The sequence below is a fragment of the Trichechus manatus genome, unplaced genomic scaffold (assembly GCF_000243295.1).
Source record: "Trichechus manatus latirostris isolate Lorelei unplaced genomic scaffold, TriManLat1.0 scaffold00050, whole genome shotgun sequence".
Classification (NCBI taxonomy): Eukaryota; Metazoa; Chordata; class Mammalia; order Sirenia; family Trichechidae; genus Trichechus; species Trichechus manatus.
The window spans coordinates 873934-897370 of NW_004443986.1; the positions used below are offsets into that span (position 1 = coordinate 873934).

Consider the following 23437-nt stretch of genomic DNA (forward strand, 5'->3'; position numbering starts at 1 on the left):
ATCTTAGGTGAAGAGAAGGACAGCACACAATACAGGGGAAGTCAGCACAACTGGACCAAAGCAAAACTAAGAAGTTTCCTGAATACAACTGAAGACTTTGAGGGACAGAATAGCTGGGACAAGGGCCTGGGGAACACAGTTTTGGGGGGATATCTAGGTCAATTGGCATAACAAAATTTATTAAGAAAACGTTCTTCATCCCACTTTGATGAGTGGCGTCTGGGGTCTTAAAAGCTTGCAAGTGGCCATCTAAGATGCATCAACTTGTCCCAACTCACCTGGAGCAAAGGAGAATGAAGAACACCAAAGACACAAGGAAAATATTAGCCCAAGAGACAAAAAAACCACATAAACCAGAGACTGTATCAGCCTGAGACCAGAAGAACTAGATGGTGGCCGGCCACCACCAATGACTGCCCTGACAGGGAACACAACACTGAGTCCCTGATGGAGCAGGAGAAACGTGCAGAGCAGAACTCAAATTCACATAAAAAGACCAGACTTAATGGTCTGACAGAGACTGGAAGAACCCCCAAAACTATGGCCCCTGGATGCTCTGTTAACCCAGAACTAAAACCATTCCCAAGGCCTACTCTTCAGACAAAGATTAGACTGGACTATAAAACAAAAAATTATACTCATGAGGAGTGTGCTTCTTAGTTCAATCACATACAGGAGACAAAACGGGTGGCTCCTGTCTGGAGGCAGGATGAGAAGGCAGGAAGGGACAGGAACTGGTTGAATGGAAACAGGGAACCCGGGGTGGAAAGGGGAGTGGGCTGTCACATTGAAGGGGTTGCAACTAATGTTGCAAAACAATATGTGTATTAATTTTTGTATGAGAAATTAACATGAGCTGTAAACTTTCACTTAAAGCACAATCAAAAAAAGAAAAATATATAAGATTAAATAAATTTATTAAAATCATTAAAAGGTATACTTAAAATAAGTGACTTATATTATGTGTAAATTATATCCTAGTACAGCTATTAAAATATGGTTATTCATATTACTATAAATAGGGTAACATCTATGGACCAAGGTACATCACATTTTCTTGTCAATAATAATTGTGATAGTATTAAAAAACATTTCGTACTTAGCCTTCATTATGCACCACTTTTTGAGGTACTTCAAATGTATTAGTATATTACTTTCAATTTTTTGAGAAATAAATAATAACCACCATGGTGCAGACAAATAAAAAGAAAATCAGATTAATAATGTTGCTCAAAGGCTAAGAGCTAGTTTTCTTATTCAGAAGGCTTGACTCCTAAATTCATGGACATAGATTAGTATTGAGTGACATACATTAAAATGAATGTAATGCTGAAAATAATGTATTTTTAGATTCCATAATTAGTGTCTAAAATATACATATAATAACTGTTGAAATTGCTAATTCTTAAGGCTTAAAATTTTACTATCTCAACTGCCAAATGATATTTTATTTTTGCTATAAGATTCTAAAAGAAATGAAGTGAAAAGTCTACCTTTTGACTTGTTAACCACTTGAGAGTCATAGCAGTATCTTTTTTACACTTTAGATTTAACCAAAATTTAAAAATAGTGCCTATATATAAAAACCCAGTAGGTTATGATAATATTATAATATGGATATCCAAGTAAGTTAAAATTAACTGAAATGTTTTCACGTTTTCACTGATAAGGGGTTTTAACTTATACTTTAAAACTTATAACTACATTATCATAAACCATTCTAAGCTTCATTTTAGTAATACAAATGGTCAAAACAATCACAAAGAATATAGTTTCTTTCCTTTGTTTAACACATGAATAATTTTTCCACTGCTAATACTCTCACTTTAAATAAATTAAATTATTGCCCATTAGAAGAGGTGTTTTGCTGACACAATAAAAAATGGAATTATCTATATTCAGTAACTCTTCATAGTATAAGAGTTTACATACGGCAATTATCTAGGACAGGTAAAAAAAAATTAGTGGAAAATCTTACCACGCCAATGGAAAAGTAATTATTGATGATGCTGTAAGGCACTGGGTCTCCCTTCTCATCTCTGTCATTAGGTATGACTTCAAACTTCCACCTGTCCAACATGATTTCTGTGCTGTTTTCAATGTCTTTTAGGATTTTCATCAGATTCTCACCTTCATAACCTAAAGGAAAAAAAAAAAATATCTTGAGAAAAATATATACAGATAACAAAAGGTGCTTTTATATGTGTTTGAATGTATGTACACGTGTACATCATTCTAAAGCTAAACAATGAATTTGTTAAGCAAATTGTAGCAAAAGATAATTATCTATAATCTTCTTATACTCATACCCAGATTTTAGTTTTAGCTTTAATTTATAGCTCATATTTCTCTCCTGTGGTAAAAACTCCCCAGTATATCCAACTCTCAAATGAACATCCCCACTGTAAATTCCATGTAAAAGTCTTTATCAACATATTCAAAATGGAATTCATTATCTGTTTCTATATATTCCCCCCTGTGGACCCTGTGTAGGAGCCCTGGTGATGTAGTTGTTAAGCACTCAGCTGCTAACTAAAAGGTTGGAGGTTGGAACCCACCAGCTACTCCGGGGAAGAAAGACGTGGCAGTCAGCTTCTGTAAAGATTTATAGCTTTGGAAACCCTATTGGGTATTTCTACTCTGTCCTATAGTGTCACTATGAGTTGGAATTGACTGGAAGGCAACAGGTGCACCCTATGTCCAAAAGGCACCATTCTCCACCCAGATGCTAAAGTAAAAAACCTGGATGCTATTTTAGACTTCTCCCTTTCCATCACTCCCTTCTACACACTCACTTTCCCTATCTCAGTAGAGATCACCATTGTATCTTTGCCTAACCTACGGCAATATCCTCTTACCTGGAATTTCCAGCCTCATTCTTTTCTATTTCTTTCCTCACATTCTCCCCTATAGCGATAACGAACAACTTTCAATTTGAGTAAAACATCGTGCTCTTTTTTAAACTCTGGGTTATTTCATCTGTTATTCTATCTACCCAGAGTGCCCTTTTCTTTTGGCTGACTTGTTTCTACTCTTTCTGTAGGTATTAAATTCAATAGCACCTCTTTCCAGAAGGCACATTCCCAGGTTAATCAGTCAGATGCTCGGCTTATCAGTCCCACAGCACCCAGTTCTCAGAAGTAGCCCTATCTTGGATCTAGCACCCTGTGTTATACTTATCTGTATCGTTGTTCCACAGTCCCTAGTACCAAGTCTGTCCTAGAGTAAATGTTCAACAAATCCATTTAAAAAAATGAATATACTATAGATGGGCAATATGGTTTGAAAAGAAATCTTTTGCATAAGATTACATTTTTCTCTTACATGTATCTGTAAGCACATAAACATTGTAGCTAAGACTGGCTGTGTTGCTTTCTGCTATTGTTTCTTTTTGTTGTTGTCAGCTGCCATCAACTGGCCTCCAACTCATGGCGACCCCTAAACGTTAGTTTCCTCCTCTGTAAAACCTTAGGTTTGTTGTGAGGATTAAATGAGATAATGTATAAAAGGACTCAGTACATGAGGCATTAGGCATAGATACACAACATATGCGTGTGCACAAACACACACACATTCTTGGAACTACATTTTGACTTGGAATGATATTTTTCAAGTATTTTTTTTTTTCCTGTGCCCAACTTTGGTCTGTAACTCAATAATTTATTCATTCAACAAGTAAATGCCAGAGGCTATGAGTCTTCATTAGAGGTGTTAGCACGCATATCTTTGAAAAAATTAACTGGGTAAAAAGAAAAAGAATAGGTACTCTAATATGCCAACATTCCCTAAAGAGGAATAGATTACATTTAAGGTATACTTGTTCAATTAACTATCAGAAGGTCAGGCAGTCAGACCAGGAAAACCTCTTTTGGAACCCATCATCAGTTCTTAACCTTACCGAGATTTTAAAAAATTATGCATTATTAAATAAATACAGCAAAGAGGATAATAAACAATGAACACAAAGAAAAAAACAGTAAGAGACTCTAGTATTATTTTACTAGATATGTCATATGAATATATGAATATAAAAAATGATAATTGTACTCATTGGCAAAACACTGAATGGTTAAATATAAAACTAAAAGAATTATCAATTACTTATATTTCAGATGTTTTTTAATACTTCCACCCTTATTTTCAATGTTTTATTTTTTCTTAATGTTTTATTTATTTTAAGAAGAATAAACTAATAGCCCCCAAAATAAATTTTATAATATTTTGCCTACTGAATTAACTCAAAGACAGCTAAGTATATTTATCTATTTTCTAAATTCTACTCTTGTTTCAAAATAAGCATGATGGTTTTCTGGCATGAATAAATTTATTTACATTTATACAATACAACATAATAGAATAAAACATAGTAGAACTGCTCCATAGCATTTCCAAGTAGTGGCTGGTGGATTTGAACTGCCTACCTTTTTGGTTAGCGGCCAAGCTCTTAACCACTGCATATAGTGTAATATAATATAGTATTATACACACATACACAGCAGAACTATGAGTAAATAGCAGTGCTTTAAATCAAATCTGGAACTTTTCCTTAGCCACATCTGAAGTTAACAGTAGTAACTATTCAATGTAACACAAGAACAAGGCAAGAACAGCAAATGTCTAAGAGAGAACATGGGAGGAATGAATTTAGTGAAAATTAACTACCAGAGCTAGATGGTGGTAGAGTTCCTCAGCTTAAAATCTTTACTACTGGATATGTTTTCTAACATTTTTATGACTAAGTATGAATCAATCATCTTTCTATCCAAGTAAACTGGCAATCAGGTAGGCAATGAATAGTTCTATTTTGAGAACCACAACAATTGTAATTCAGAATTAATTCACAAAGATAAAGAATTCCAAACTATAGCCCCCATTTTACAAATATCTGTATCCTACTTTTTTTTTAAATGTATCTATGTCTAAGCTTGTTAAATAGAGACAAATGATTATTAATAAAACTCTTGAACTCAAGAAAGTCAGAATTTTTAAAAAGAAAAATCAACACTAAATATGCAAGCAAAAGCTTATTTCCCAAAATGACATACTATTTTGCTTCCACTATTTTGATTTGAGTCTATAATCACTCTGTGCTAAGAAACAAAAAGAAAGTATAATTAATAATCATTTTCTTTATAATGGTATGATGTTGTCATAATGACTAAATCTATCTAAATCTCAGAAATTTCTAGCAAATAAAGTCACATAAAGAAAAGCAACAACAAATATTTCAAGTAATGTGCTCTGTTAAAAACTCTGTTTTATACCCCTTTACACAAAACAAGATTTTGCTTGCAATGATCTGCAAATTTCTGCTAGAGAGATTGCTGCCAGAAAAATTGCAAGGAGAATGCAAATTAAGTTTTTCTGAAATGCCCTAGGATATACTATACTACCTTCTTATAATGTTACACTTCCCAAAATATGAAAATATTCTTGCTAAAAGATGCTTCCAATCAATATATACCACTAACCTTAAGTGAGCTTAATGATTATTGTTTGAATAAATTACTTTCTTTCACACATATAAAGTGTAATAATTACTACTATTACTATGTAAGGCAGTCACTATTGTTTTCTTCAAATCGAGAAGAGAAACCCAGAGCACATAGAGATTAAGTAACTTGCTTAAAGTTATACACATAGCAAGAAATAATAGCACTACAGAGCATCTTTCTTTACCAGTAAACTCTAGCAAATGGCATCTCTATTTACCTAATTGCTCAACTTGGACATCTTGCAGTCATCCTTGATACCTCAATTTCCTCAAATCACCTTTCCAACCCACTGGCAAGTTCTATCAGTTCTATCCACAAAAATGTACCTCCAGTTTGTCTACTGGCTTCACTTGTATTACCACCTCCCTAGCCCTGTCCTTTAAGGAGGCCTGGTTGCACAGTGGTGAAGTGCTTGGCTGCTCGCTGAAAAGTCAGCAGTTCAAACTTACCAGCCGCTCCTTGGGAGAAAGATGTGGCAGTCTGCTTCTGTAAAGATTACAGCCTTGGAAACCCTATGCGGCAGTTCTACTCTGTCCTATAGGGTCCTATGAGTTGGAATCAATTAGATGGCAGTGGCAATGGTAATGGCAACAGGGTAGTCCTGTCCTTTAAGCCTCTAATTAGGATAATTATAGAATAAGTTCTCATATGGAAAATTATATGGTTCTCCACATTTTTGCATTTGTTCATGAGTTTATTTTTCCCATCCAACAATTAAAGTAAATTTTTGAAATCCTAAATGCCATTGTGTTACTCTGTTTCTGAAACTAGTTCTAAGTTTCACTTCACACTTTAAATTCAATTAACGACATTTCTACCAAGACCAACAAATCCTTACATTATCTGCCCCTGGGTATCTCTCCAAACTCATACTATCCACACTCCCCCACCCCAATACCTACCACCACCCCACAACTGCTTCAGCAGCTACGTCAGTCTTCTGTTCAGTCCTTTCAACACAGGAAGCTGTTTCTCCCTCCTCATTGTTAGGTCCAGCTTAAGTTTTACCTCCTCAGAGACACTCTCTAGACCACTGTAGCTACATAGATCCCTTTGCTGTTTTCTATAACTGCACTGGTTGACCCTTTCATAGCCCTGATCTTCTTTTGCTATTATATATTTCATTGTTCATTGATTTATTGTCTGTCTACACAATGAAAATGTAATCTCCAAGAGGATAGGACCCATTCATTTCCTTACTATACAATCTGGCACCTAGATGAGCATCAGTACTTACTAGATACTTGCAGAGAATTCATCAGTAGCATATACTTTGACATATACTACAGTCCTTGTGCCTTTGGACAATATACTACTCTACTAGTTTATAATACAATCATTATACTATGCCAAAAATGGAAATTCAGTATGCCAAAAATGGAACTCTGTAGCAAATCCGAGATTTAAGTCATTTGCTAATTTGGAACCAAAAGTAAAATTATTACTTTTCAAACATCAAAAATATGTTCCAGAAAAATATAACAAGAAGACACATGCATGTTTCCCTTTATTTCAATCAGTACACATATATGAGCACTGGCAAATACAAGCATCTTATAAGCAATGATCATATTTTTAGCTATTTATCTCTTTAGATTCTGGGAGATAACTAGATATTTTTGTAATGCTCTTTTATTAAATTATATCCTTACTGAAATTCCCAAAGAGATTATATAACAAACCTTTAAATCTCCAAATCTGTCTGTCTAATGTAAACACAGTTTATAGCTCATCAGTTGGCCAGATATTCATGGAACAACTGTTCTCAAACTTTATTGTAAATCAGAGTTACTTAAAGAGTCTTTTGAAAAGAAAATCACCTGCCCATGTTCTACCCCCAGAGATTTCCATTCAGTATATTTGTGGGGGGGGATCAGGCTACTATATTTTTAACAAGCTCCCCAAGGGATAATTCACATTGTTTTAGTAGATACTTTTCACACTTCTCTGTGAGTTTAGATACTAAAAATATTTAACATTCAATTCCTACTTTTTAGAAACTTAGGTTTTCCCTTCTTTGGTAACCTTCAGGTAAATACAGCCTATTAGTGAGTCTAAAAAATATTTTTAAGACCTCATATGCAAATATTAAAATTTTACTTTAAACAATAAAGTTTTTAAAAACTGTTGAATTCTAAATATGAATAAAGTACTCACTCTGCTCCATCCACAGTCTTTCACTTTCAGTTCCTTGAACATGTCAAACACCCTCCTACCTCTGGTCCCTTGAACTTCATATGTCCTCTGGATAATATATACAATATATATGTGTATATATCATCCAGTCATTAGGCTTCACCTCATTTTTCGTCTCTTTGGAGGGGCATTTCATTATTTTATTTACCTGTTTACTTGTTAGTAGAAAGTCTCAAAATCTACATGTGACTTTATGTTTCACTAGAATTTAAGGTCCTTAAGGGCAGACTTTGTTTTTCTCTTCTCACCTCTGTACTTCAAGTGCATAGAAAACCTCCAGGCATAAAATGGGTGCTAAAAATAAGAGTTACTTAATTACTTTATTCCTGGACAAACCATTCATTAGCCGTTCATTTTTTTTCCTTTGTGATTTTACCACACAACTCATAGAATAAACATCTGAGCGTTTACCAGTTGCTATCCAGTCAATTCTGACTAAAGGCAAGCCCAGGTTAATCCACGTAATCTCATTTTCTAAGTTAAAAAACCCAAAACTAGAGAGGTTTGGAAACTTGCCTGCCCAAGGCCAAGTCTATAATTAGCATAATGCTAAAGTCCGGCACTCACGGTCCGTCATCTTATCCACTATTTGTTCCTCTCCCCAGACTACTGTTTGAAATCATATACTATATATTTGAAAGCAATTATATTTCCTAAAATCATATGGAGGTTAGCATGAAGTAAAGAAATGCTGGGGGGTGTACACCGTGTTTCTGCTTCTTAAGCTTTTGTTGTCGTAAATGTTTTACCTCCTCCCCATCGCAGGCATCTTGCTAGATCATTGCCGGTCCCAAGAGGCAGAATAGCAACAGGAGGGTGCTTGACTACATTGGCCTTTTCTGTGGAATCAAAATATTAAATTAAAATTTTGAACACAAGTAGAACAAGAGTATAAAAGACAGCCTAGAATTAAATGAAGCAATTTTGTTGGTACTTGTAAACAGAAAAAAATTACACATACATCTACCTATGTATGTATATAATGACCCTGTAGGACAGAGCAGAACTGTCCCAAAGAGTTTCCAAGGAGTGGCTGGTGGATTCGACTGCTGACCTTACGGTTAGTAGCCAAACGCTTAAACACTGCATCACCAGGGCTCCAAAATAATTATATATATATGATTACCAATTACGATTAATATATTTGTATGTATTTGTAGTAATTTTTAAAACACAAATACTATTATTGACAAAGTGGCAGATAATTTCAAGACTCGTGCATGAGGAGAGCCTTATAAATAACTTTAGCCAAAAATTATGGCACAATTTATTTAACTTCAGTACAACCCACAGGGATAGAACATAGGAGTATACACATAGGGATTTTATCAGAGCAGAGAGTTAGTGCCTATGTAAAGTCCTTTTGCAACATCAATTCTAGGTACATTTTACTTTAAGGAATAAAATATTTTGAAAACAGTTGAATTCTAAGTGTGAATAAGGTGCCAACAATGCCTTGGTGTTGTTCCCACCCATGGCGCTGCTTTGTGTCAGAGTAAATGGACCACAACATAAGAGCTGGGTAACTCCAAGATCAGCAGGTTTTCTCTGAGATTAAACTTTGCATAACACAGTGATTTGGGTTCAGAGCAGTAAAATCTCTGCCACTGAAATTCCATATATTTTTGTGTGGATCATCACACATCTTGAATGAATGTCACAAACATACATTACATTACTTTTTTTCTATTCTCTATTTTTTTCTCCCTCCTCAGCCCCTCAAAGTCAGTGTTTGTAAACGTGTAAGGATGGAGGAAAGAATCGATTATTTAGTGGGATGCCACAGTGTAACAGAGAAGGTTTTGATTTTAGGGGCTAAAACAAGTCAAAAATAACCTACTATTTCACCCTAAAATCCTCAAAGTCCTCAGGCACTTCTCAGCAATTCTTGAATTCTAGTTTTCCCCCTTAAATGTAGCATATAAATACTGTTTACATATTTTATTGGAAGGCCAACAAACATGTTTCACTGTTCCTTTTTTAATGTTAGTAGATTTCCATTGTTAAATGCTTACCAAAAGTGTCCTGACAACATGTATTCAATTTTAATTTGAATTTTTCTGAGTGTATTAGAGAGTAGAATATTCTCAACTCCTATGACAAAATAAAAGTTTGTGTATATACATACACAAACATACATAGACATATATACCAAATTTCCTTTTGAATTGGTTCATTAATTTATGTGAAATTTTTAACAAAGGATTGGTCAAGACAATAACTGAAATGAGAGCTAAAAGACTAAATATTTATTTGGCTTTATCTCTGCATAAGGGCCATTCATGATCTATTTTTGAATTAGTAATCAGTTCTGAATTGCTCCAAAATCCAGATTTTTTTTCCTAATTTATCAAGTTTTTTTTTGATACATGCCTATCTTTTGCTTCCAATTTATGTACCTGTTTTGTTTGCTTATAAAAATGAAGCTCTTTATGTTTAACTAAAAAAATATACATACATATATATGCGTATATATATATATATATATATATATAGAATAAGGTTAAAAGCATGGTTTCTAAACCTTGGTCCATTAGTTGACAGACATAAGACTTGTTTTAGTTAATTAACTTCCCCAAGCCTTAGGTTCCCTATATCTAAAACGGGAGTATTAATACCATCTATGTCATTGATTTGTGGGATTATACAAAATGATAAAGATGATAAGATTAGGTAAAAATCTTAGCATGAGATCTATCGGATGGCATATGATAAATATATTACCATCAATGATGACAACGATGATGATGATGAAGACATAAATGTACACAGAAAGTAAGATGCTGTGGTTCCGTGTTTAAAGGAAATAAGAACATCTATTTAACATGGACTTTATCACAAACACTAGAAGTCTCAAACCCACCTACAAAACCTTTGGTTTCCTATCCAAGGCAAAGAAACAAATGGATTTTGTAGAGCCTGATCTGAAAACAACTTCGGGGACCTAACAAATACTACAGAGAAATGAATTATGATTTTCAGATACTTATAAAATATTATATCAATTAACAATCTGAAATATAGCAGAATAAATTAAACCAGTAAATAATGCGCAACACACCAATTATATGCCCAATTATATCACTGTAGCATCCAGAGATACTGATGCATTAATAAATTAAATAATTAAATAATATGCACAGAATTTAAAGTTACCGCTCTCACCCCAGCCATGTTAAATATTTGTCTTCATTACCTATGCAGTCCAAAATCCATCCCACAGTTCCATCTCCTCCGCAGGCCAACACCCGGAAGTCAGAAACGTCACGGAAAAAATGTAACCTGAAAAATAAGTTTGTTATGGTATATGACTGACATTTTAAAAGTAGGACTTTTTCAGTTGTGTAGTTTTAGCATTTTGTCCAATAAAATAAATTTTTATTTTATGAAGAAAATAAAATTTCTGAATGATTGTATTGAAAAATATTAATTTCTTATCTAGAATAAAATTCTAAAATGAAGAATTTACTAGTATCTTAATTTAACATATTTGCATTTACACATTCTACGTTCTATAATAAAACTAATTTATTTTTTCTTTTTCTGTAATCTCTGAAGTACAAAAAGCAAAATTAATAAGCTACAATTTTTGATAAGACATTTTCCCAGATGTGATCTATTGTTCACATAATTCAAAATGACAGATACCACATTAATTTTAATAATTTTTATCAAACAAAAATTCCTTTTTGAACAATTATATAAATGTGACTATTTGTCAGTAAATATATAAAGTCTTTGACAATTTTCTGCTTACTACAGTAATGGGAGAAATTGATCAAGCTGTAGTTGGGGGTTCTACCTTTCTCCTTCAGTGCTTCCTTCTGACTTAGAACCTGCAAACAGGAGGCAGGCTTCACCTTCTCTTTTGACCTGGTCTAGTGTTTGCTACCCAGGAACACTCAAGCCTAACTGCTGGGTCAGCTGTAATAAACACTCACTGCTTCTGCTGCCACTATACACAGCATGGTTATTAATGCAGCCTAACCTGGGAACAGTCAGAAAGGCAAGTAATGAAGCCAGTTGCACAATCATACATACATGCCTATTTTCTTGTAATAAAATAACTCAAACAGGACAGAAATATTTCGAATTGGCCTCTTTACTATTCCCTGCCCCAGAGATAAGTACTGGTAATATATTATGCAACCATCCAAGACAATTTTCCATATATTTACATATATAATGTATGTATAGAGATCTTTATTAGACACAAATTTCTAACATGAGTGGGACCATGCTATAAATACTGCTCACTGTTTTTTTTTTAATTTAAAATACATCTACAGAGTTTTTCTATGTAAGCACATATAATATCAAATAATAATTTAGAATAAATTTATGTATTACATAGCATATACACTCCATAATTAATTGTTTTTTCTTTTTGGGTTTTTTAAACTATTTCCAGTGTTTCACTATTTAAAAAAAAAAGTATTGGAGCTAACAGTATTTGAAGTACATTTCTGTGGACATAGGCATGTGTTTTCAAAGGCTAATTTTCTAGAAGAGGAGTTTTCTACTATAATATCATATTGCCCTCTGAATGGCTCCTACTGTAAAATATGTAACTGCCTATTTCCTGCACCCCAAAACAATACATATCAACAACTTTTATTTCTCCAAACAATGCGTGAAAGAGCATCTTGTTTCTTTTTTAACTTGCACATCCCTGTTAACTAGTGAGATTGAGCATATTTTCAAAATTTCCTGTAAATGTGTGACCTCTTCTGTGAATTGAATCTTTACAAGATGCACCCCTCTTTTCTATTGCAGTATCTTTTACTTTATAAATTCTTTATATATTATGAGTGATATTTTGCATTTAAATCAGCCTCATTAAAATGTTTTCAAAATAATTTAAGCAGTGCATAAAAGTAAAAGAAAATGTATAAAAATAACCAGAAGTCGCACCATGAATGTATCCATAAATATTTGGAAGATGAAACTTACATGCATTTCTTTATGTACTGGATTGTAGATATTTACACTTAGATATGTTGCAAATATGTTTTCCAGTCCACTGCCAGTTTGTTTGCTTATATTATGTATAATAAAATAAACACTTATGCAGCAGATACCCACCCCAGTAGCTAGAACATTTCCTGTAACTAACATACACCTCTGTGCTCTTTCCCTATAGCACCCCTTTTCTCATTCAAAGAGGTAAGCATTATTCTGAATTTTGGGTTATCATGTACATGCCATAAGTAATATATTCATTGTTTCTTGCATTTTCCATTTAAAATTATCAAAATTCATTCATGTTGTAGCTGAAGTCCTTTTATTTCACTATTATTTTATATACCATTTATGTGAATATGCCTTTTTAATCCACTTTTTTTTGCTCTGAAAAAGTGCTACATTCTTGGACGTACTTTCTAGTACTAATGGTCAAGGGCTACTTTTGGTGTAGGGTATACTAATATGCAACTTTGCAAGATAATGTCAAATTGTTTCCCCCCAAAACTGTACCAACACATACATCCACTAATCAAAAACCCTTGCCATCAATTGATTCCAGCTTAAGACTCCATTGATTCCATCTTCTCAAACACGTGTTACTGTCATACTTCTAATTTTATGTATTTCCTCTGTTGTGAAACGACTCTTCATGTCTTTTGTCTATTTTTTCCACTACTTTATTTCTTCTTGATTTGTAAACATTCTTTACATGTTCTTGTTTTTAATGGTGTTTGATTTTTTGTTTTGCAAATATTTTCTAGAAGCTGAAGTCGTGTTCTATTATTTTCATTAATGTGTCTTTTAATGAACACAAGTTTAGTTTTAGTGTATTCATATTTATTGATCTTTACGTACGTTGTTAGCACTTTAGCCTGTCTTGTATAAGGAAAGCTTTCTAACTTAGAGATCAGAAGGGGATTGATAGATATTCTCTTTTAACATGTTTAATTTTACTTTTGACATATAAAACCTTAATCTATTTGTGACAGTATGAGATAGGAATTCCTCCCCACCCCCTCAATTTTTGTCTTTTTTTCTCTCTTTTGGCTATCATTTTCTTTTTTTTCAGTTTATTTAGTCCCTCTTTCCATTTGCTCAGTAATTAAACTTTCTACCATGCACTCTCCGTTATAAGTCAAATTTTCATAAATGAGTACATTTTCTCTTGGACTCTGTTTTGTTCTGTTAATGGATTTGTCCATCCCGGCACTAGTACCACATGCTTCTAATTACTATAGCTTTATAAGAAGTCTTTATAACTCATTGGACATGTTTCCCTTCTCCTATTTCTTCTGCAGAAGTATCATAGCTATTAAGTATTTCCTCTTTGCTTTTCTATAAACAATTTCTATACATAAAGTTAATTTGTCATATTCCATGAAAGTAAAAACAAAGAAAAACTTATCATAATTTTAATTGGAGTTGCATAAATCCTGTAGATCAATTTTGAGAGAAATACATCTACAATAATTATGTTCCCTTATTAATAAATATGGAGTTGCTCAATTTATTTAGATATCCTTTAAGGTCCTTCAAAAAAGTTTCTAATTTTTTCTTACAGGTCTTGTATATATTTTGTTAAATTTATTCTTGGTTGTTTTACAGGTTTTGTTACTATTTTAATGTTTAATAAACCATGTTTAGTAATATTAATATTAATGTTTTTGTCTCTGAAAATATATTTGAATTTTATATGTTATAAACAGTCACATTGCTTCTGTTACTTTTACTACCTATATTTTGTTTGTGAATTCATTTGAGTTTCTGTGTAAACAATTATATCTCATGCTAATAATAATGGTATTTTTTAGGAATCTACAATCCTTATGATTTCTATTTCTTCCCCTTGTCTTATTGTGCTGGCCAGGAAGTCCAATATATTGTCGAATATAGGTGCAATATATTGTTGAACAGAAGTATTTATAAATAACATACATATCTTGTTCATGAATTTAAAGGGAATACTTCCAGCATTTCACCATTTAGGATAATACTTGTATGTCTTTTTTCTTTTCTTTCCCCCTTTGGTTAACACCCTTTATTAGGTTAATAAATTTCACATCTACTTCTATTATAGTAAGAGTTTTTATTATGAATGAGTGCTAAATATTTTTCTGCATATTTTGAGATGTTCACAGAGTTGCTCTCAGTTATTGTAGGGATATACATTTATATACTTCTGTATTATTAAACTATTCTTAGAATCTTTTCATTCACCTGAATTAGCCATTTCTTATTAATATTTGTATATAAAATGTTATTTTGTGAGCTAGTATTTTGTTTAGAAGTTTTGCATCTATATTCATGAGCACAACAAACCTTCTATTTTTCTTTTTCATACAATCTCAAATTTTTTAATCAAAATTATACTGCTTCATAAAATGAGTTACAGAGTATGCCCTAGTTTTCTATTGTTTGCAATAATTTGTATAATTTTGGAGGGCTTTGAAAACTGTTAGCACTTACATAAAAAACAATCTGGTTTCTGATGAGTCTCTTACTGTGTGGAAAGGTTTTCAACAATTGTTTCAATTTCTTTAATAATCATTTAAAAAATATGTCTCTTCTAATTCTTCCTAAGTCAGCTTTTGCCAGCTATATTTCTGTAGCTCTTTATCTACTTCTTCTAAGTTTTCAACCTGTTGCCTTTGAGGACTAAGAAAAACTTTTCAAAACATGCCAATAGCCGAATAGTTTACCAGAGAGTTAATTGTTTCTGGTGAATGCCTAACCATCCATTTGACTCACCATTGTTCTTCTACTCCATGATGATGTTTCATCTGTTATTCATTCTTGTTTTCTTTTAAAATTGTCATCTTTGGTTCTTCAGCAGCATCCTACCCCCAAACATAAACCCCATATGACTGTCAGAGCATCTTACTCTTCGTAAATCGATTGCTAAATGGATTGAAAAATTGACCTCTCTTTTTCTCAACCTTTTTATTCACTCAATCCATGCAGTTTTCCCTAGAGATTCATTCATTACTTCGTTCACTCACTCACTAATTAATAGCTTTGGAAAATCATTTTATCATTCTGGGCCTCAGTTTCCTTATCTTATGGAGTTAGCTCACCTGGTCATTGAGCCATTTTCAGAAAGAAAATAGTGTATGCAAGTTACATTATACTCTCTCTAGGATATTAGTAATTTAATTATGTTTTCCCTCTATTAAAAGTAGTATTGTGTGTTGTAGGTCAGAGTGCCACTCCTTTATGCTCCCCACTCCCTTTTCCCAGTATTCTGGCAGAACAGTGACAAAGGGAACTTTATAACAAGTAAAGCTAGATTGGACAGTATGGATAGTTCTCCTACTTCCAATCTAAACTGTAGCCAGTGGACAATCCTGAAACCTGCTCATAATATTGGGAACAGAAAGTGAAGAGGGAAACACAGCTTTGATGGAGGACAAGCATGACCAAGAGACTGAGCAAGGACCGAAACATAGGGCTGGACTTGGCCATTGACTTTTCCCACATTAAGGTTGCAAGCACCAGCAGATATGAGGCTCTAACTTCAAGTGAGTGAATGAGGAATGTCTGTTAATTAGCTTTTCTTGGAAAGTGAGAAATATGCCCACTTGTGGAAATGTGGGCATTGTGCACTATACTTTTCAGCTATCGACTGCAAAAGTTTCACTTGAAGAGTTAGTAATTACAGACATTTCGCAGTGCAATAGTATATGCAGCACCTGAATTTATTTATGCTATATTTATGAAAATGTCTTGGAATTAAACCTTAAAATGACTTATGAAGTAGATGAATTATTATTGAGTTTTTAATGTTGGTCATTATAGAATGGGTTCTCCTAGACACATTTGCTCAACAGCTACCACTACAGCACTCCCTATTGAACAGTGGGTGGTGATTTCATTATGCTTAATAGCAATAAGAACAAATTGAGATAATTTCATGTAATATTTCAGAAAGCTACTTTTCATTTTCAATAAATTTTAAGATAAAACTGATATAGAAAAATTAGAAAGCTTGCATTTGTGCATAATACCAGTACTTAAAAGCATACCAGAAGAACTTTTTAAGAAAGAAGACAGGAAAACTACACTGATTCCATAATCTTAAAAAGCATTTTATATTTTCAGATTTCTTAAATATGGTGTGTAGGTATTACTTTTTATTCCAATTTCACACTTTATTGATTCAAAGGAAATAAATGATACTGTCATTTATCTATAATTCAGTTTATCATGTTGGAAATTAGAGTGAACAATTAAGAATAGAAAAAAATGTATGGCCATTGAACAGTATACATATTTTTAGTATATATTATAAAATGATATTCTTTGACACTTAGAGGAAACCAGTGTGAGATTCATAAATATTGTTAGGATATAGGTGCATAGTGAATGTTTGTTTTAGATACACATATTCATAATACTATGTATGAAGAAGCACAGATTTGAAGGATCAAAAGTGACTCTATCAAATGTTATCAACTCTCTTTCTCATCCTCCTTGTTTAGAAAAACAGTTTACTTCAAGAGCTTCCTTTAAGAGGCCTGCATTGTGATTCAAGCATTCGGAGCTAGAGGAAAGCATACTTATCTCCTATTATACAGCTCAATTCATATTCATAGTTGCATGTACACAGTTACATATTATTCTTAAAGTTACAAGATTAGATGGCTGAATTTTTAGGTCTGTGATGATCCTATTGTGTTTGAATCCATATTTATAGTCTAGAAAGCAAATCCTTAACAACTTCTACCTTTCTTTCAAATGTCCAGATTACATCTATACATACCTTAATATCATTGATATTGTTGCTCCTGCAGCCACTTTGAAAAATCCATGCATGAAGCATTTATGTCTCCAAAAGTTTTATTCTCTATCTAATCTACACTTTAAAATTTTAATTCATTTTTTCCTGTAGATCTTGCTATTGTCAGCTTCAAAAGGATGCCTCACCAACGATAACATGCATCCACCATCATTTCAGCTTAATTAAAGAAAAATCAATTAGAACAAGGTCCTCCTATCTCATATCTTATATAATTTTTTTTACTAATAAATTATAAAATTTAGGTAAACTAACAAATGTACCTTGTTTCAAGAACTTTGGTTAGTGTCTTGAGGATATTGTATTGAAGATGAATTTAAAGTGTACTGAGGAAACATTCCATGTGGATAAGTAGGATAGGATGAGAAAAAAAGTAATTTGGACTCAGCATTATGAACCTAACATAACTTAATATCATTACCATCATAGCCAAAAAATAACTTTCAAAGTATTTGAGAAAAAATACATATTCCAATGTGTCATTAATAATTCAAACCTTAATTCCATTATCTCTGGAAATCTCATAAATATCTTTTATGTATGTATATATTTGAGAAAAGAAGGACTAAGGGACAGAAAAAGAGACAGAAATGATGAAAGAGATTGAGGGACAGAAAAAAAGAGAGTATTTATTACTGGTAGACCTATGATGTTATCTCATTAAATATCTTTAACATTCTCCCTAGTGTGAAATGTGGTCTAAATATGTGTTTCCTTTTCTCTTTTTCGATGAGCCTATATAATTGTCTGTCTGTCAGTTTGTTGTACTGTGGGGCTTGCGTGTTGCTGTGATCCTGGAAGCTATGCCACTGGTATTCAAATACTACCAGGGTCACCCATGGTGGACATGTTTCAGCTGAACTTCCAGACCAAGACAGACTAGGAAGCAACATCATGATAAACAGAGGAAATATTCAAGTTGCCAAGGATTTCATGTTACTTGGATCCACAATCAACACCCATGGAAGCAGCAATCAAGAAATCAAATGATGCATTACATCGGGCAAATCTGCCGCAAAAGATCTCTTTAAAGTGTTAAAAAGCAAAGATGTAACTTTGAGGATTAAGGTGTGCCTGACCCAAGCGATGGTGTTTTCAATCACCTCATATGCATGTGAAAGCTGGAGAAAGAATAAGGAAGTCTGAAGAAGAATCAATGCCTTTGAATTACGGTGTTGGCAAAGAATAGTGAATATATCATGACCTGCCAGAAGAATGAATAAATCTCTCTCGGAAGAAGTACAGCCAGAATGCTCATTAGAAGTGAGGATGGCGAGACATTGTCTCGCATACTTTGGACGTGTTATCAGGAGGGAACAGTTCCTAGAGAAGGACATCATGCTTGGTAGAGTGTGAGCAAAAAAGAGGAAGACTCTCCATGAGATGGATTGACACAGTGGCTGCAACAATGGGTTCTAGCATAACAATGATTGTGAGAATGGTGCAGGACTGGGCAGTGTTTCTTTCTGTTGTACACAGGGTAGCTATGAATCGGAACTGACTGGACAGCACCTAACAATAACAACATATAACTCTTGGATAAGTGTATCTTAAAAAGAGTATCAATATTCTTTCAAGACGTTTTTGAATGAATAAAAACAAAGTAATACTCAGCTAAAACAGTCTTGATCTTGTATAGAAACCATTCATGATTTAAGTACAGTAAAATACTTCTGTATAGATCCTGTGTTAAATTTACTGTATGCATTACTTCTAGTACATGGAAAATAGTCTCCCGTTTAGAATGGTTTAAATATAAAAATAAATTACCACTTAAGGGCCAAGTAACTAAAGAGCAAAAACAATCCTCCCCCCCCCCTTCTTAATACCATTTTCTCTCATCTATAATGTAAGGGTTTTCATTGTTTTCTTGCATTAGAAAGGAGAAGGAGTTAATTGAACTCAGTATGTATATGCTATATTTACTGCTACAAATGTGCAGTAAAATTTACCTAGGATCAAGTACCAAAGAATAGCCATAAATGTCCAAGAAAGAGAGATGCATTAAATAGAAAACCCATATACTTAGAAAATCAACTTTATAAATGATATAGCACCGACATCCATTCACTTATATAATATGCCTTCATTAACTACACTTGTGTACCAGGAACTGGGTACTATTCCTAGGATTCAAAAGCAAGATAGAATCCTTGCCCTCAATTACCTCACAGTCTTAGTTAAGAAGACAAACAAGAAAACACATCTTTCAGCATGCTATGGGATAATCTTGAAGTGCAATTAATACATATTAGGTAGGGGGAATTATCAGGGTTGGATTACTAAAAGTGGAAACACCTGAGCGGAATCTTGAAGGTGTGGTAAAACATAATTAGCTGATCAATCCGGGACAAGCACAATGAAGAACTCAGTGAAGGATTAATGTAAGAAGGAGGGTGAATATAGATATCAGAAGAGTGATTAGATGAGAAAGGCTGTCAAATGGGATGGGAAAGAAGTTCCTAGGCGAGTGTTTTTCTATTCATCAAGTTAGGTATTAATGGCAGTGAATAAGTATGGGAAAGGGTGAGAAAAAGTGTTTAGTATTAGACATGTAGAAAAAATTTGAGAAACCTATGGGACATAAACGTGGAGGTCTTCTCGAAGTAGCTAAATATACCAAAATGGACTGAGGAGAGAAATCTGAGATGGAGGAAGATATTCAGAAGCTATCCATGTACACTTGATTTCAGGAAGGTGTCCATGTACACTTGATAGTCAAAATCATGAAAGGTAGTGGGAACAGAGGTTAAAAGGATGGGCATTGGAGTACAACAGACATGGATTTTGTCTCTTACTATCTAAAAAACATTCAGCTAGTTATTTAAATTCTATGATTGTAAGCTTCCTTGTCTGTAAACGGAGAAAATGCCTAACTCATACGGTTTTTGTATTTTGCATAATGTTTGCCCTATGCTTAATAAATCACTTTTAGTACTAACTAATTAGGGAAGCAAATGTACATAAAATAAATTGAGTTCTGAGTATGAAATTCTAGGAGACCATGACATTAAAGGGAGAGACCAAGGAAAAAGTATCCAGAAATATTATGAAAAGAAGCAACCCTAGAGAACTAGAGATAGAAATAATGATTCCTTAATACCCAAAGGAGGAGAGCCTTTCAAGAAAAGTAAAAACAGACTTCACCTGATCTAACATTTAGAAGTTTACTGGTGACAGTAACAATCTCAATGGATAGGTGGAGGCAAACTCAGACTGCAGTATTTTAAAAACTGAAAAGAAAATAGAGACGTGGACGAATAGCCCAATTTCTTACTAATTTAGCTGTGACTAGAACAAAGGAGCCCTGGTAGCACAGTGTTTAAGCATTTGGCTATCAACCAAGAGGCTGGCAGTTTGAATCCACCAGCTGCTCCTTGGAAACCCTATGGGGCAGTTCTACTCTATCCTATAGGGTCGCTATGAGTTGGAATCGACTTGACGGCACATAACAACAACAACAGAACAAAGGAGATAGGAGAGTAAGTAACTTTACAGTTCCACATAGAATGTTATACTTAAAAATGAGAGTTTTGTCAGTTTTATATGTTCGTTTTTTACAACTCTGCAGTAACCTGGAAATTGCTTGTCTACATTCTCCTTGGTCTTGAACTTCTATCTTCTAACCATTCACTGTGTAATATGTGCTTGTTAAAACACTTTAATCATTGCACATGATTTTAGAAGCTAATTCAAGTCACTTTAGTACAAAGTATACATATACAGTATTAAGAGGACTTATATACTGAAGATAAAGAGCCAGTAGAACAGGAACAGCTCAAGATGTAATAACAAGGGGGTGGAGGAATAACTGAAGTGTCTAAGGAAGAAAGAACAGAGACTCAGATAAGTTGAAAAAACCTTATTTCGGAAGGATACCTAATCCGCTAAAAGAATATGGAAGTCAAGATGGATATGAATATGGATGTGTCCATAAGAGTAGGAGTAATGAAGAAGAATTGAGGAAATTTCCTTTCTATGACTTCTGTTTGATAAATCAAGAGCAGGAGCAGACCTTGATTTTGTGGGGCCTGATATTTATAAAATGTCAGCTCCTCTTTATGAAAAAGAATGCAAAAATGATGTGTATGAAGTAAGGCTCAATAATAAATATTTATTTAGAATGAGAAATCACAACTTATTGCAAATTTAAGATAGCTGACACAGACTACATCATAAGATCCAGAATAACAAAACATTTTTATTAATTAACTACCTGATACACTTATCTGATTTTATTTAACATTTGATTGGCTTTTAGTATGACAACAACTTTGAATAACATTTTTAAGTGATTAGAAAGATACTTTTGTTTTCCCCAGAATGACATCAATTTTTTTAAATCAATAATATGTTTGCAAACTTTCACTCAACTTCACAAGTCATCATGGTAAAGTCATGTAAATTTTTATGATTATTGTTAAATTTGTGAAGATCTCTATCAAAACTTTTTGGTCATATCCAAACAGTGAGATTTCCCAGCACTTCAAGATTTTGTGTAGTGATTAACTTTAAATACTTTTTGAGTTAATGATATTCATTAACCATTATGATGTTGATGTCACAATGACATGTTATGAGTTTTATGTATCTTCATGAATGGCAGTATTTCATGAAGATTCATAAAACATATGATGTTTTACATAGACATACCAATTGTTTATAGTGCTGCTATAGGTCTGTGCCCTACAAACACAGGGGTTCTGGTAAATTTGATTTCATGTCATTCTCATAAAAAGAGAAAAATGTACAGCAATTTAATTATTACATATTCTGTAATATTTACTGCATTCTTGGCAGCAGAGGACTTCTGTTTTCACTAGGCATTAATGAGAACTGAATATGGTGATCTGAAGAAATTTCCACATGCAAGCTTTTGGCTTTAAGTATCTCAACCCTGTTTCTCCTCTACTCTCCACAAATTCTACTTTGAGGCCCTGTCTTAGTCATCTAGTGCTGCTATAACAGAAATACCACAAGTGGATGGCTTTATCAAAGAAAAGTTTATTCTCTCACAGTCCAGTAGGCTACAAGTCCAAATTCAGGGTGTCAGCTCTAGGGGAATGCTTTCTCTGTTTGCTCTGGACAAAGGTCTGTATTATCAACCTTCCCTTGGTCTGGGAGCTTCTCTGCACAAGAACCTCAGGTCCAAAGACGCGCTCTGCTCCCAGCACTCCTTTCTTGGTGGTATGAGGTTCCCTATGTGTCTCTACTTGCTCCTCTCTTTTATATCTCAAAAGAGATTGGCTTAAGACACTATCTAATCTTGTACAGCTCATCAGTATAACTGCTGCTAATCCATCTTACTACATCATAGTGATATAATTCACATCACACAGGGAAATCACATCAGATGATAAAATGATAGACAATCATACAATACTCGGAATCATGACCTAGCCAAGTTGACAGTTATTTGGGGGGGACACAATTCAATCCATGACATTCCACCCTTTGGCCCCCAAAAAATCACATCCTTGCAACATGCAAAATATACTCATCCCAGCATATCATAGCAAAAGTCTTAACTCCAACTCCAAAATACAAAAAATCTTCTTCATCTGTGAAATCTAGAATACAAGTTCTCTGCTTCTAAAGGTGCAATGGCAGAACAGGCACAAGCTAGACATTTCCATTACAAATGGGAGAAACTGGAGGAAAAGATGGGATAAGAGGCACCAAGCAAGTCAGCAGAACACATCACATTAGCCCTCAAGGCTTTGAAAATCATCCTGTTCTCTGAGACAATTTACACAATGGCCCTGACCTCCAGACTCTAGGTATTGGCCACACTCTCAAAATTCTGAGTGGAGGCCCCTTGGCCCTGGGCTTCAGATTTGCCTTCTAGGCCTACTGGGACAGTAACTCTGCTCCTTAGGCTTTAGGTGCACCATTCTCCTAGTCCATCTGAGTGGTGACTCCACCCTTAGAAACACCAGAGGCCACGGCTCCACCTTTTGAAACCCCAGAGGTTACAGCCATAACT

At 33.8% G+C, this 23437-nt stretch overlaps 1 protein-coding gene across 6 annotated transcripts in view; it reads right to left on the reverse strand.

Annotated features, from left to right (window-relative positions):
* The window catches only part of DGKB (diacylglycerol kinase beta), a 782610-nt gene that overhangs the window by 423563 nt on the left and 335610 nt on the right, over positions 1-23437 (reverse strand). For all 6 annotated transcript variants that reach the window (XM_004377415.2, XM_004377414.2, XM_023732276.1 and 3 more), the window contains 3 exons: positions 10888-10973; positions 8441-8530; positions 1979-2139 (listed from right to left, as the gene is read on the reverse strand). In XM_004377415.2, the coding sequence (XP_004377472.1) occupies positions 1979-2139; positions 8441-8530; positions 10888-10973 (337 nt within the window). The remainder of the gene's footprint in view (positions 1-1978; positions 2140-8440; positions 8531-10887; positions 10974-23437) is intronic.